This window comes from Fulmarus glacialis, unplaced genomic scaffold, assembly GCF_000690835.1.
Source record: "Fulmarus glacialis isolate BGI_N327 unplaced genomic scaffold, ASM69083v1 scaffold8512, whole genome shotgun sequence".
Taxonomy (NCBI): Eukaryota; Metazoa; Chordata; class Aves; order Procellariiformes; family Procellariidae; genus Fulmarus; species Fulmarus glacialis.
The window spans coordinates 67,865-84,219 of NW_009199756.1; the positions used below are offsets into that span (position 1 = coordinate 67,865).

At 39.7% G+C, this 16,355-nt stretch overlaps 1 protein-coding gene across 1 annotated transcript; it reads left to right on the forward strand.

The window, feature by feature from the left end:
- The first annotated feature begins 1,522 nt into the window (after positions 1–1,522).
- Positions 1,523–4,898, forward strand: FGF23 (fibroblast growth factor 23). The gene is made up of 3 exons (XM_009573354.1): positions 1,523–1,745; positions 3,827–3,930; positions 4,461–4,898. Exons 1-3 carry the CDS (start codon positions 1,523–1,525, stop codon positions 4,896–4,898), a joined length of 765 nt encoding a protein of 254 aa, XP_009571649.1.
- Positions 4,899–16,355: the final 11,457 nt, after the last annotated feature.

A 16,355-nucleotide genomic window follows, 5' to 3' on the forward strand; every position in this document is an offset into this window, starting at 1 on the left:
GCTAAAAAATGCTGTCATTTACACAGGTGTACATACACTGACGCAAGTCTCTAGATTTACACAGGTGTGACAGAAGAATTTGGCAGAGTTTTGCTAATTTTAAACAACAAAAAGAATCAGACCAACTTTTGCAGTTCGTTACAGTTGTACAATTATATCCATAATATGTTTGGTGCTGATGGCACTGCTCCACAGCTTGTTAATGAAACTAAGAATTTTGCACACTGTATCCAACTAGAGACTGTAACTCAACCTAAGACTGCTACAATTAAAATCCTCAGGTTTCTTTAAAAAAAAAAAAAAATTATTGTTTGGTACCCTTTTCAGTTTTGTATTAATTTTTGAAAGAACCCTTAACACAGTCTAGTTTTATAGCCTGTTATTCCTATTATCGTTGTTTTACCCGTATACACAGTGTCCCATTAGTACAACATTTTCATACAATAAATGGAACCATATTATTTTAAATCAGAAAATTTGTTTGTAAAGCCACAGAACATTGGCAAGACAATTGAAAAGCAGATATTGTGTCTTGGAACATTTTTTAACATTGCTGTCCATTTATTACTTTTCAGCTTGGTCACGTCCCTTTGTAGTTCTTCCAAGCTTGCTTGTTGTACCTGAAATAATAAAAATGTGCCAATATGAGTGATTTCAGGTTTGGTTTAGATCCTAGATCTACTGGCCATGCTAACCTGTATGACTCTGTAAAAGACTGCCAGCTAGATGTGCAATGCAGGAACAAACATGTCGGTTTTAAGTGTTTTAAAAGTAATTTTCAGCTGTTTGGCCAACTTTAAATTATTTAGGTGACTCAAAATGTAACAGGAGAAATAAAAGGGACAGCTTATTCGAAGTGGATTGTGCTCATATCAAGTTTCCTCTGCTTAAATGGAGCAACACAAATATCAGCCCAACAGGTTCGCTGCTAAACTTACACCATAATGAAGGGGGAATCAAGCCCAGGACAACCTAATAACAGCTTTTGATACATTTGCAAAATATTTTAGCAGTATTTGACATTTCCACTAAATCAGAATGTATTTTGGAAACGGAGAGGGGAGATGGGAATCTGAATAAACATATCTGAGAAAAAAAGATAATTCAGTTCTGAAGGGTCATTCCCTTCAGTAAGAGTAAAGTGCAGTGGATTGCTCTTCCTGGATCTAACAGTAGGGGCGTGGGAAGCTTTCAGATGTCACAGGGTTGTAGATAACATTTGAACATATGATTAGCTTTCATGAGCTGTCTTTAGAAACCTTACATTTTTCCCCCCCGCACCTTAGCCAGAGATCCTTCCCTTGAGGTTTCGGGACACTTAAAATGTTGCTTTGACAAAAATCAAGGATGTGGAGAAGTTTTTCCTGTGTGATGTCACTTTGCTGCCCTTTATAAGCCTCTGCAGAAAAGAAGGGAACCTGTCTGAGGATTCACACTCCAGACACAGGCGACCAGGGGAAAGAGAGGAGCACAGAGGCGTATCAAGTTGCAGATCCCGACCAACCGCCAGGAACGGCGAGCCATGCCGCAGACCAGAACCTACAGCTGCCTGGGGTACACGCTGCTGGTACTCTGTACCCTGAAGGCTACACTCGCCTTTCCCAACTCCTCTCCGCTCCTGAATCCCAGCTGGGGGAATGGAGATCACCTGATGCACCTCTACACAGATACAGAGAGGAACAGCTTCCATCTCCAAATCAACGCTGATGGCTACGTTGATGGTGTTCCTCACCAAACCATTTATAGTAAGTAGCTTACTATGGACCCTCAGTCTTCGTGGGAGTCGGGGAGGGAGAATAAGACTTTTGCTTTCTCACTACCTCTAAAAAATCCCCTCCTCTCATTAGGCAGGCAGACAGAGGAGTGTAGCTATGGGATGGAAAACATACATAATTATAATCCTCCTTTTGTTTGACAAATAAACATAATTGCTCCAAAGAAATATAGTGGGTGGGGAATTTCATTCCTCACTTAAGGGAAGTGAAATCCTGTGGTTCCTGTGATACTCTGCAAGCAACAACTACCTGAATTATCCTTCACTTCATGATTTTACCCACAGTTTCTTGTGGAAGTTCCTATCAGAGGTTGGTGATGACATCCCCCAGATAACTACTTCCCAATTGCAGTGACAGTATTACTAAAGGAACTGCACTGAAGGGACTCACCACAGCAGTGGTAGAAAAGAGCGTCTGTCAAATCTTTATTTTGGGGTAAAGAGCTGATAACTACTAAAACTAACTCTAATGTGCATAGAACATGGGTACACAAAGGTAGATTAAAAAGGGGGAAACTACAAAAGGCCAGACTGTCATAAAAGAAGTGCTAAGCCTTTGGGGTTCATGAGAAGTAACCATTCCCTACTGTAACTAAAAGGTTCTCAAATTGTCTCATCACAGTTTATTTTCATGAAAAACTACGATATTCTTCTTCCTTTGCTGAATACCTGGCCCAAACACTATAGTTAGTAGAAAAATGTTTTTTTTTTAAGACTTAGGGTTGTTTCATTTCAAAAGTACTTCTCTTTTAGCAGCATTCAAATCACAAGTAGCTATGCATCATAAGTTCATGTTTATTATTATTGCTGCATAGTGTCTTCTTCACCCACTCAATTAAAAATGTAAGCATATGTAATGATGTTTTCACATAAGTATATAAGGAGCAAAGGATGTTTTTAAAAGTTATAATTTAATCAAGGAGAAAAAAGGATCAAGTTCTGTTTGGCTTTTTTTTGGGGTTTTTTTGGGGGTTTTTTTTTAGGAATTACTAATGAAACACTCGCAGGGATGCTTACACTGTCTTGTTGTTATTCTTCCTGCATATTTGAAGGTTTTCTAAAACTCATTTTAGGTACGTTGGTCAAGAACCAGTGTGATGTTTTAGAGAACAACAGCCAGCAAAATACTATGTTTTGCCCATATCTGCCCTGAAGCAAATACACCAGTATTTGGAATGGTGGAGCAGGAAGGGTGCAAACCAGACAATGAAAGGGGTCATGTAAAGGCAGGTGACTGAATCTCTGCCAGGTCACCACGGTACCACTGAGATGCCGGGTAAATGAGAACTGTAAAGTTCTGCATTAGGGCTGCAATAACCCCCTGCAGCTGCACAGGCTGGAAGGAGGCTGGATGTGTACAGCCCTCCTGGGTAGGACCTGAGGGTTACAGCAGGCACCAAATCAAACATCAGTCAACAGCACACTCACTTTGAGAGGAAGGCAAACCACCTACTGAGGTCAGCAGATCAAGGAAAGTTCTTATTCCCACTTTACTCGGCGCTGGTAAAACTGCTGTTGGAGCGCTATAGCAAACCCAGTTCAAGATGGCTGCAGAGAAACTGGAGCTGGTCTGGCAGGGGGTTTTCAGGATGATCAGGGGCCTTGAGCATGATCAATCAGGAAAGGTTGAGGGAGCTGGGCTTGTTTAGTATAGCAAAAAGGAGGTTAGGGATAATCTAATACCACAGGGCAGTCACAAAGATGAGGGAGACTAACTACCCTTGGTAGTGGCCGATGACGGAACTAAGGGCAATGTCCGCAGACTGTGGTTTGGGACTTCAGAGGGGAAAAAAAATGTCTTTGGGAGGTTAGTGCAGCACTGGAAGAGGACATGCAGAGAGGTGGTGGCATCTCCATACTGGGAGCTTTTCAAAACTCAGACGGACAAAGCCACAGCTACCCTGATCTAGGGTGGGCAATAGTCCCAGGTCATGTGGGAGGTTGGTTCAGACCCCCAGAGGACACTTCCAGCCAGAGCACCTGTGGACCTGTAAAGCAATGGTGCAGTGTCAAACTGGGGCATGGATTTGACATCTTTGTTTTTCTAAACAGGTGCCCTAATGATCAAATCCGAGGGTGCTGGCTCAGTAATAATCACAGGTGTGAAGAGTGGACGCTACCTATGTATGGACATGAAAGGAAACATTTTTGGTTTGGTGAGTGACCTTTACTAAGAGTCAAGACTGAAAAGCAGGTGCAGTCTGCTACTGTGGTGCCTATTTCCTCAGCTAGGGCAAATCTGTATAGCCACAGTAGGAGGATGCAGATTTAAGAGAGCTGAGGACCTGCCACTTAGGTTAAACTTTCCTCTCTTCATTGATTGTATTGAGTTGTAGAGCTGACAAAAATAATCTGAATTCCTGCTTGGGTAAACAAGAGCATAATGAGATCCCGTGATGGACCAATCTGAATTTCTGCTGTAGCAGAAGCGTAGAGCCATGGGTTGGAAGTAGGTCAAACAATGCAGCCCTCTGGAAGAAAACAGTGTTATCATTATAATACCTTTGCTGAAAACATGGGCATGCATCTCAGACCTACATTGGACTAAGCCCAACTGGTCTGAGTTACAGAGCTGGCAGATCAGAAAAACACCTTCTGCAAGATCTCATCCCTCTTTCTGTCTTTAATCGGCACTTGCTATTCACCAAATCCCTCTGCTCACAGGTGTCATATTTTTTTCCCTAAGCATTACTTCAGTCAAGAGGACTGCGTGTTCAACCACAGGACGCTGGAAAATGGATACGATGTGTATCAATCTCCCAAACACAACTTCTTGGTTAGCTTAGGCCGAGTCAAACAAGCTTTCTTCCCTGGTATGAATCCACCACCATACTCACAGTTTTTGTCCAGGAGAAATGAAATCCCTTTGTTTCGATTCAACACACCTGAGCCCCACAGAAATACTAGAAGTGCAGATATCGATCCAATGGATCCTCACCAGATCCTGGTCCCACAGAGAAAGATCTCTGCGTTCGGATCTCAGTTGCAGCAGCAAGCAGACTTTTCCCACATGCCCAGAGAACCCATGAGAATCAACCAGAATGACGTGGTCAACCCAGATGACCCACACGCTATGATGGATGCCAGGAGGTATGCAAGTCCTCGCTTTTATATTACAAGATAACTGTGGCCCCGTCACTTGCAAATTGAAGACATGGGTGAATATAATAGGCAAAAGGAACTGAGCACACTCAGTCTGAATGTCAAAATGGCTATTAGAAACCTGAAAGACATTGGGAAAATACCCTTAATTTCAAATTTTGTACTTATAGATGACATTTTACTGAAAAAACAAGTTGGACATTTTCCAGTTGGGGCTCTGTTTCACTGGAAAGAAGATACATTTTTGAAAAGAATAATACAAACCAAACATTTTAGGGTCTGAATCACCTTAAGTATGCATCAGTGAAAAAAAGAATTCACTTGAATGAAATGAGAAACTGATGTTACGTTATTGATGTAACTGGGAAGAGACCTGGAGCATCTGAGATTCCAAGAGAGACAGGGAATCCTCTTACTAGCACCATCCCTGGCTGTGCAAGCACAGCAGACAAACCGACCAATGTTGTGTTATGTTATTATATAAAAATTGCTATATATGTTTTTAGCTGTTAAGTTGGAGCTTCAGTCTCTCTTCATGCCCATACGAGTCAAAAAGTGACTACTCTGCTGTCATAGGAGCAGCACACATGGAAAACTGGAGTAACTGACGGGAGAACAGGACAGGATCAAATGGTCTTGTGTAGAAAGAGTCATTTCTGACACTTACTGAATCCAAGCTGAGGTTTGGGAAAAAAAGAGGAGAGTCTCACTGTCTCTCAAGTGCTTCTCTATCACACTTCTATATTTACTAAATTCTAGCATCACAGTATGGACATATAATAGAGACATTGATTAGTTTTACATATTTCCAACCCAGAGAGAAGTACCAGGATTACTAATAATCGATAGCGTGTTAAACAGGGTGGTTTGTTTTGCACACTGCTGAACTATACAGGGGAAAAAAAATCCAAAAAATTATGCCTTATAGGCGTCAAACTATTAATAGCTCATGAAGACTCTCATCTAATGAGTGAAAATTAGGTTTGTATTTAGAAAAGGAGAATCTAAGTTTAGTATGCATGTTTCTATTAAGTTCTGAGCAGGTATCAGATGCTTTATACTTGTAAGAGTGAGATTACTTTAATATTAATCCCGAGATCTCTAACGCTGACAAAACCTTTTCCCTAGATTGGTATATGTTATGGGTAAGTTTATTTATCAGAACTTAACCTCCATATATACAGCTGAAGTCTACAAATCTTTAGTTAAGATGCGATATCTGCAGACCAGAGCTTTCTATTGTAATTTAGGTGTCAAATTGTTAGCTGGTACATTTCAGTATAGCTTGACTGGTTCTAATGGAGCTAAAAGGTCTCTGAAAATTGTGTACATACTTAGCTATTTTTCTCCCTTATTTCTTTTCATTTTTATTTGATCCTCCTGTAATCTTAAATCGGTGTAATTTTGAAAAAGTTATTCTTGATGTACTTTGCAGAAATCTATAGCAAGGTAGATATCTGAGAAGAGCTTTTTATTTTGGTGTGTGTGCATTTTCTGCATGTCAAGATGCAGATTCTTCTGTTTTGTTTATTTAGTATATTTAACAGCCTGACAACAGGCTGAAAATGGTACATTTGTCCCAGGTATTGCTCATAGCAATAATGCAAAAGACATTAGGCTAGATTCTGGTCCTGTTCTTTTTTCTGTCTCAAGAAGTAATTCACTGAAGCCACTGGAGTTATAGCAGCATAAGAAAATCAAAATAAGGCCCCCTGTGATTCTTGCTTTCGTTGAAATTGTTCTGGATTCAGCGCAGGGTCTGTCCTTCTGACAGCATTTAAAATAATCTCTTCTCTTTTCCTATATGTGTATATATACATGATATCTCTTTATCTACAACATCCAAGTTGTTACGTTAGAAAAGTCATAGGGCCTGATTTTGCTGTTAGAATAGTTTTCGTATGTGGAGTGATTCCTAATTCATGTAAGTTCTTAGGAGCACAGGACAAGCCAAATGATTAGGACTAGACCAACAGTTCTGTCTCATAATTTTTTGTTTTTCATCCTCTAAACTCATCATGTTTTTGACTAGTTTCAAAAGGAAAGGAGTGATGCTAACAGATTTAGGAGAGTTGCAGGGTGGGTGGATAGTTGTGTATTTTCTTGCTTATTCAAAATACAGCAAGACTTTTTACCTTGCTGTCTATACAGTGGAGAGGTGTGATTTTATTTATATGTTCTAGTTTAATAATTTTACTTGATTCCTATACTATTCTTCTTCGCTTTTGCTCCTTGAGAACTCTGGACTGCAATGACACAAGCAAAGTTTTCATTTTGCATTTGTAAGCTCCACAGAACTCTCTAGGACTCAAGTCAATGGACCTACAACAATTTGAATCATGAAAAGTTCTGTCTTGATCCATATTAAACTTTGATGAGAAATGTCAGTGGGGTTAAATCTCTATACCATTCTTATATTCATACATTAGAACAAAGTAAGAAGAGTTGTTCACTCCATTAGTAGCCAGGGGATTTAGTCCCCAAGCTAAGAGTGAATGCACAGCGGATTTTGTATCAAAAAACATATTTGTAACTATAGAGAACTGTATCGAAATGTCAAAAGAAATAATTCTTCAAAGGAGATGCTGGCCATCACCAGCTATTAAGAAAGCATTACTTATTTATATTGCAATATTTATTTATTTATTTGAGTGGGTCTTAAGTCCCACAGAATATTTATAAATATTTATAACAACTATTATAGAGACTGTTTCCTTTTGTAAAAGTACCAATAAACTTTTCCTTCTCTCCAAATGGTGGATTCTGCATCATCTGTTCAAGCTCCGCATTCCAGAACGACTTGAGTGAACAAAGGTACTAGCTGTGTCTGAAAATTTTTGTGTCCCACCATCCCTTGTAATTTTCAGCCTCATCGATTGCAGCTTCCTGGGTTTTTCATGCACGACAACCGTGAAAGTTCTGTGAAAGATGATGAGAAAAACAAAGTCTTAGTAGGTCCAGACTGACCATGAAGGGATTGTCACGTCTACTGGGAAACTTCTTCTGCAACCCAAAAGCAATGGAAAACCACTGGTCTAGCAGTTCAGTCCTGCTAGGAAGTAGTTGTGATCCTGGCTCCAAGATCTTAGGGTAAAAAGTATCTGGTAAATTACCATTACTGCTCACTTATTGCGGCTCATACAAAATATTCTAACTCCATTCCTAGGGCTATGATAAGGCTCTGTTTTGCAGCAGACAGGTCACAGATTGAATAAGTTGCAGGTACCATCCCCATAGTTCTTTCCTGCAATGGCCCCCAGGCCCACCAAGACCCAGCAGAGAGCTGCAAAATGGCAAGTGCCCATGGGTCTGACAGATTATCTCCTCACAGCACTTCCCCTCACCACAAATACTCTATGGAGCTCTGTCATTGTCAGCAGCATCGTTTGCATCTGCTGTGGTGCCAATACCAAGAGAAGCATCATATTACCACCAGGTACCACAATACTGTTGCACTTTGAGGGCAAGAGGACAGTAGTCTTCAGTGGGAGGGTGGTCCAGACTCCGGTTCCTGACAGTGACCAGTACCAGCCAACTGAAAGGATGGTCCCAATAACAATACCGTAGCACCTGTTTTTTTCCGAGCCTTGTGACACTGTTTCAGATCCTAAAACATGAGGATTCACACATCTTCCAGCACTCTTGCACTTCCTTTTAATGTTTACGCCTTTAATTCTGTAAATCCTCATTAACCTACCACACATCCCATTCTACTTTGTGTCCTGTTAAATGTTTGATCTGGATAATATCTTACAGAAATCTGAGTATTTTGCTTAGTAACTTAGTTGAGGGCTATGTAGTTTTGCTGAACCAAGGGAAAGCTGCACGCTGCAGAGAGCAGGTTGAATAAGACCACAAACCCGTTCCAGAACTCTGGGTAAATCCTCATCCCCAACAACTCTTCTCTGTATTTGAACAACCTCCGGTGCTTAAGTCAGGAGTCTATTTGCTGAGGCAAAGGCACAATCCCAGATAGAGCTTAAATGTTTTTAGAAGGGAGAAGAACCGATTTTAAGATTCAAGAAGTAGTAAGATTGGCAAGTTAACTAAATTTAACCTCAATTTCTATGATTATTTTGGTGGTTTACTGAGCTTGAAAGCCTTCTGTAAAGTAGGTCGCCCCTTCTCTTGCCCTACTCTGAGCATTTAAACAAGACGCACGACTTGTACCGTTCATCTGCCCAAGAGTGGTCTTCTATTAGCTTTCAGGGTAAGCAACGTGCCTAGGAAGGCACAGGTTAGAAAGAGCAACTTTCCCAAGTGAAATATTGCGTACTCGTTCCCCCCAGAACTAACCATGCATTAAACACCAACTCCTGGAACTATTGGTAAGAGGAAATCTTTTACAAAACGCTGTTGGTGCTTCTCTGAATAACCCCAGGTTTTCAATTTAACTCAGGTCATGCCTTCCATTTTCAAGGTAGAGTTACGTTTCCCAGCTCCTGCTTGAAAGTGGCAAGCATCACACACAGCACTGCAGGTGAGACCTCATCAGTGCTGGTACAACGGCATTCATGGCTCCTTACCTGCATCAGAGACACCTTTCAGGATCACGCTTGTCTTTCTAAATGCAACAACACCAACTACCCATAATAAGTCAGGAATTAATATTACTCCAGGTTATTCTCCTCCTTTGTTGTTTTCAACAATTATCTTCCAGCTTGTAGTGGACGTTATTGTCATTGGTATCAAAGTGCCGGAGCTTGCAGTCTGTAGTAGTCGGTTTCATGCCACGTCTCTCACTCCTCAAATTCATCATTTCTTCCTCTGCATGATATTCTGACCCACGCAGTTATTGGTGATGCTTCCTCGCTAACATTTCCACATTCCTATATTTTTATTCAGAGTCGTTACCAAAAAATTGCCCCATGAGGAAGTTAAATATTAAGTTTACTCCAGCTCAGTGCTTGACCTTGGACACTACTACCTACTCATATGCCCGTAAATTGCTTGCATACCTACTTCACCTTTTTTTTTCTAGTAACATTTATCTTTTCCAGTTGAGCTGATGGTTTCCATCGTGGCATTGTGTCAAGTGTTCAATTAAAATTCACCTAGATCATATTCCATCATTTTCCCTTGCCGAGACATCAGTTATTTCCTCAAAGAACTATCAGTTTAGTCTAGTGTAAAAACTAATTTAATTATATTCCAGGTTTAATTTACCTTTCTTGTCTGTAATTACATTCCCCTTCAGAATTTCTTCTAAAGCCCTGAATGTTATTAAGGTCAAACCAACAATTCTGTAAGATTACTTTGTCCTCTGTTCTCAAATAAAAAATATTTTATTTCCTATTCTCTAGTCATATGGTTCCACGCCCAACTTGACAGATCTATTTAAAATACTTGCTTACGGGTGTGTAATTTTAGATGTGCTTTCAGAATTCTGGGATAAAGATTAGTCATTTCCCCTGACAGGAGCATATTAAAATCTTTAATTCTTGGCTTTAAATGTGGTATTTTCCCTACCCTCATTCCCATTACCCATCCTCTTTTATCCTTGTGTTCAATACTGCTGTAAATGAAGTAATTCATTTTGGGGATGTAATTTAAGACTATATCTAACCTCTATTCCACCCACACACTGCAACATCTCTGATACTCCTTTCCTTGCTCTCTGATTTGATATATGCATATCTCAAGATCTTTTTGCTACTTGTTTTAATTTATTTTGCAAATTCTCATCATTTCATATCTAAGATACAGTGTTTTATATAACTTACTTTCTACTCCTTATGGGCTCTCTTCCCAGAATCAGAACTTGTTCTGAGATGATTATTGAACTAATTGGGTCTAGAGACCTTCCCTGTAATTTTTGCCTGTTTAGGATGTAACTTCTAGATAATTTTTACATCCCTGATTTAAGCAAGCAAAGCTTTCCCCCCTTTCTTCCATATTAAGTCCTTTTAAGGCTCTTACATATAGCTGACCTTATTAACTAATTTTGTGATTCTTAAGTATAGCTGACCTTATTAACTCATTTTGTGATTCTTGCCCTTCCGAAATAAAACCTTCTTTTTTACCTCATCTTTTAACTTAAGTAAATTCACTTTTCAATAGCTAGCTCTTCCAAAATATATTCATGACTTATCACAGTCAAGTCTAGTGCATCACCCCTCTTCAGTTTAGCTATGGCTTGATCAACCAGGTGTTAAAAAATTATGCCCCAAAAGGGGTTCTGCCTGGACCTCAAGTACATTCCTTCGGTGAGCAGTAATTGCCTGTTCGTGATTTGTGTTTTTATCCTGGTATCCTCCTGTGCCCATATTCTCGACGCCTCTACTGTTGTTCTCTGGTTGTGCTCTCAGGGGCCCCACTACAAGCTCCTGGTGTTCAGGCGGGACATTCGTAGGCTCAGGCAGGGCTCCCTGCATGCCAGGAAGTCCCAGAGATGTTTGCAAGTGACACCAGAGCTATCTCAGCACAGGAGACCTGCCCGAACAGCACTGGATTTACCACGCACGAACAGATCACCCACACAGCGGGTTTGCCATATCCACCGATGTCAGGGAAACAGCTCACATACTGTGCAGTTGATTTGTGCTCACGCAGCTGCCATTTGCCTGGGATTACTATATATCCAAAAACCTCAGGCTCACAGCCAAAGCCCTCACAAGAGGGACACATCTGGGGAAAATCTGACATATATTAGGTCCAGGCATGTGGGCTGTGGATCTGAGGCAGTCTCATGAAATACCAAAAGCTTGGATAGAGAATGCATCTGACCTAAATTCTGTATTTAAAAAAAAAAAAAAAAAAAGGAAAAAAAATCCCACCTCCTCCTATTGCAAAGACAGGGCTCTGTCTGGAACACATAAACCCAACAGAGAACTGTGGGAATAGAGCAAATATCTTGAAAAAGGGCTGATACTTTAGAGGAAGGAAACTGTGATACTACCAGAGCACTCTGCCAAAGTGTGTGCCTGCTGACTGCTAGACATTTAGCAGACCCGCCAGGAGATGATGTTGGTGGAGCCAAAACTAAGCAACAAGTGTGCTACCATGCTGGGAACTTTGAACTCCTCTTTGTCTCTCCTGTCACCTTTTCCAAACCAAGCCTGGCCTGGTAAAGCAATGCTTAAACACAAACAATGACTTTATCAAAGGAGGTCACAACTCCCCTACCTTTTGAAGCATCACTTTTTTGGGAGCAGAGTACCACTGGACTTTTCAGCAAAAGAAACTATTAGCTTAGAAAGCAGAGGACCGAGTTTCCTCTTGATCTTGGTGATCTCCACAGTCACCTTTTCTTCTCCTATTGTTCAGCTGAAAAAGCCTGCCAAGACAGCTTTTGTTTTAACCTTCACCAGTTTAAAAGATGATTTTAAAGTATGGATTGGTTCTCTCAGATCTGACTAAAGGCCATTATGTGGGCAAGCTGACATGTTTCTAACATTTATTTCAGCACTATTTTCCTACAACGGTATTCGAAAGGAATGTACCTTTTTCTTATCACTTGAAATTCTTATCATCCTGGTAATGTGTTTAACAGCTCGATCTGCTTTCACAGCCTCTCTTACATCTTGGCAGCTACTGCTGAAAATCCACCCTGTAGTTGAGGCCTTGTCTCTTGCTGCTAATTAGAGACTGGCATTTCACAAGGACAAAACATTCATTGCCCACTACTGAGTAATCCCTCAAATATTTATGTTCTGCTACTATTCCTAACAGAACCATCTATAACTACAGCTCCCCTTTCCCATGATCCCAATAAACTGTACGGAATTGCTGTACAAGAGTCACTTTATTAAAAGAGCAAAAAGAAAGATTGCATCTCAGTGTCGATTCAAAGACTTAAACAGACAAGTACCATACACAGACCTAAAGAAAAGAAGGCTTACAATTAACTTCAGAAGTTTCCAAAATTACTGATTTACTTCTTAATGCATAGAGAAGCTTACAATTGATATAACAAAGGTGAAATAAAAAGTGTAACTACATTAGGGCAGGCTATCAGATCACCTAGGCCAGTATCCTGTCTCCAACAATGTCAAGTGCCGATATATAGGGAAAGAAGACACGCTTGACTGCTTATACTCCCCCGGCCACATCCCCGGCAGATGTGTTTGCGCCAATTTAGTGTGTTTTACAAAGTCTTAATTAGGAGATTCTAGCTCATAAGTTTCTCATTGAAAAATGTTACTTCATTAACATAGGAGGTGTTTAGAAAACTTGAATGGTTTCACGCTTCGGTATTTTTCACGGTTAGACACTACTGCACCTGCTGCTTGCCCTATGTAAGAGTTAACACAAGGTGAAAGAATTTGTTAACAATAACTTAAAGAAGACAATCACAAAGACAGGTTTCTCAGGATGGGTCTAAATTTTAACCACCTACAAATACATTAAAGAAGGTAGAGCATATTACAGAGGAAGATTCAAAAATCCCTACGGGAAGAGTATTACCCAAGAAGCGGCAAAGCATTTAACAAACAAGTAGATGTTCCCATAAGATGTTTACCTCATCAGCAAGAAAAAAAATGTTAATTAACCTGCTTGAGGGTAGGCAAGAAAGAAAAAAAAGCCTTTTAAAGCACAGAAATCACTAGGGTGTTTTGAAATACTTGACAGAAGTTACGGGCTTAGGGAGGAAAATGTATTAGGTCTCCACCCATTTTCTAGCTGATGAAGGATGCACATTTTCAACTTGGTTACTCTGGCTCCAAGAAGTGTTAATGGCATGACTGACAAAATTCAGGACATGGCAATTACGGAAAAGCTCAAGCTATTTAAAGCACCAACAGAATAGTCTCCTGCTATGTAACCAGTCTTCCCAAAATAAACAGGCACTACCAGGGACAAGCAAATGAAGAATGAACTCTGTCCCACCCTCTGCCATTAACTCTGTTAGTCGTCATAATTATAACTTTTCTACCTTCTTTGGCTGTGATCATCAATTTAGTATTCAGGAGCCGTCTAGGAAGATGCATTTCACAAGAAGCTCGTGGAGTCTGTGCAAAAGCCCACATTCCCTTTTTCCTGTGCACGTAACTTATTTCCTTCAGTATATTAAGAATGAATTCTTTTATTTGTGAAAAAAAATCTATGGATACTTTTAAACAAAAGTCTTGAGCATTTCCTCAAGCTACTGCTGTCATGTCTGTACTTTTGATTTGAAACAGACCCTTTTTAATTTCACAAACACAAACTTACTGTTTGCGTGGTAAACATGCATAATGTCAATAATGGTTGGCTACCAAGGATTTTTCCAGTTGGCTGGCTTTCTCAAAAAAAAAAAAAATTTACTAATTTTCTAAACATTTTATTGTGACTATTTGAATTCAGAAATTTTTACTTCTGAACAACACTGAAACACTTTGCTTAAGAATACCTTTGTTTTGAACAAAGGCTGCTTGTATACAATTAAACTTGAAAGAGAGACATTTTGACCAAAGCTTGGTTTTATGTTATCAAGAAATCTTAAGTTTCCCAGGATTCTATATTATGAAGATTTCATGTTTGCTGGAAAACCCCTGGTCACAAAACTTTGCCCAGACACACCTGTATATTTATGAACTGCCTCATATGGGGAAAGAAGAGCCATAATGAAGCTTTCCTCTGTATCTGTAAAGAAATGAAAGGAAGCCAGCTGATCAATAAATAAGAAGTTTAGCCTATCGATACAGAAGTTCAGTATAAAACTCCAGTTTAAATTTGCCAACCCAAGTTAAGAGCCTCCAGTCCTTCACATTATATAATGTGTTAGAGGTTGAAAGACCAACGTTTGCTGACATGAGTTACTCATACCCATCTTTACACATCAGGTAAGCTGCTTTACTCTCCATGGATGAGTTTTCAGACACTGCAGAAGATGGTTTCATGGTCATTTGCTAGATAAACAAGCCCCGCCGCATGTAAAAAGCCTCCAGTTCATTTCCAGGTTCTGGAGAGCACTACCTCAGAAGCTTACCTCTGGTCACCACAGGGCTGAACACTTCCCACTTCATCCTCCGCATTTTAGCAGTATTAGCACTGGGCAAGCAGCACGGAGAACGGAAGGAGATCTCCGTTCTGTGTTCAAGTAGGAATCGTAAGAACTCTCCTACTGAATCACAGTCACAGGAATGGAAGAAGCAAAGTACAGTCACTAGAATCAGATTAAATAATTCTGTTGCTGTTTTTCAGCAGGGCTGCAGTTAAGTATTGGTACCCACCTCTTCAAGGAAACAAGAGTAACCTCTTTTCCCTCCTTAAAATTCAAGTCACTGCTTCAAGGCAAAGAAGCCAAGCAGTTTAAAGTTCACAGGACAGCATATTTTTTAAAATTACAAAGAATTCAGTCAAACAGTTAATTTTGTACAGTTGCAAGCAATTTAAGTATGTCCTTAACGTTTTAACATCAGTGGTTCTTCCAGGTAAAAGTCAGGATAGCACTGATCCATCAGCCCTAAAAAGGGCTCTTTTTCACAGTAAAAGACCAGCCTGGGGTTTTTCAGAAAAAAAAAGGAAGTTCCATGATCTGAGCAAAGCTTCATAGAGTCATATTAACACAGATTTTTACCTCAAAAGAAATACAGACGAAATAGAGTTCTATTCAGGAGCCTTTAATTTTTTTTTTTTTTTTTAAAACAGGCTTAAAATATGCAAATGAAGAAAAAGTAAGTGGATATTATAAATAACGTAAGTCAGATAAGCTTACACAGTAACACTACAAACACCCCAGTGGGGAAAGAATGCAGTACTAACAGCAACTATAAGCAATCATCAAGCAATCAAACTTGCCTAATTCTAGGCAAAAATATTCATCCATCAAGCGTACGACTGCAATTGACAACAGGATTCTAGTCAGGTACAACTCACCCTATTGAGAAGGTTCCTTTTCAGAAGAGAGACCATTATTTCAACTATGTGCACATGAGGTTCCTCATCCTGCTTACAGTTAAAAATAAATACTTTACGTTTGTGTACAGTGCTCTTCAACAGAGGTCTCAACAACACTAACAATTTCTTACAAAACACTCCTGCGAGGTAGGTAATATCATCATCCCCATTTTACAAATGGAAAAGAGATTCGCCCAGAGTCTCACAGCTATTTAGTATCAGAGCCAGGAACATGTCCCCTGACTCTGTACCAAACCTTTTCCACTAGGCAATGCTCCTTTTTAGATTATACTATTGCATTCAAAAAAGTTTTTTTAAGACAACATATATGTTTAATATTACAATATAGCATTTTGTAATAAAACAAGAATACAGTATAGTTCATCTTTGAGGTACCATTCCTCTCCCCTCCCCAACTCTTTTACCTGGAGATAACCGAACTAATTATGGACTAATCAAAAGAAGTTTTTAAAAATATGCACTCTAAGAGCAGATATGCAAGGGACTGAAGTAAGTTTCTATTCATAAAGAACATTTGTGTTATTTCTCTAGTGCCAACTTGTATCGGGCACTATGACCATGCAAATTGTGTTATTTTAAGATGGTAAGCAGTTGCATGTCTTCAATTTTGTGGTTTAGTGTCAATAACTCCAGTCAA

Coding starts and splice junctions, on each gene's coding strand:
- FGF23 (XM_009573354.1), top strand. CDS start 1,523: ATGCCGCAGACCAGAACCTACAGCTGCCTGGGGTACACGCTGCTGGTA. Junction 1,746..3,826: donor TCCTCACCAAACCATTTATA/GTAAGTAGCTTA, acceptor TTTTCTAAACAG/GTGCCCTAATGATCAAATCC. Junction 3,931..4,460: donor AAGGAAACATTTTTGGTTTG/GTGAGTGACCTT, acceptor TTTTTCCCTAAG/CATTACTTCAGTCAAGAGGA.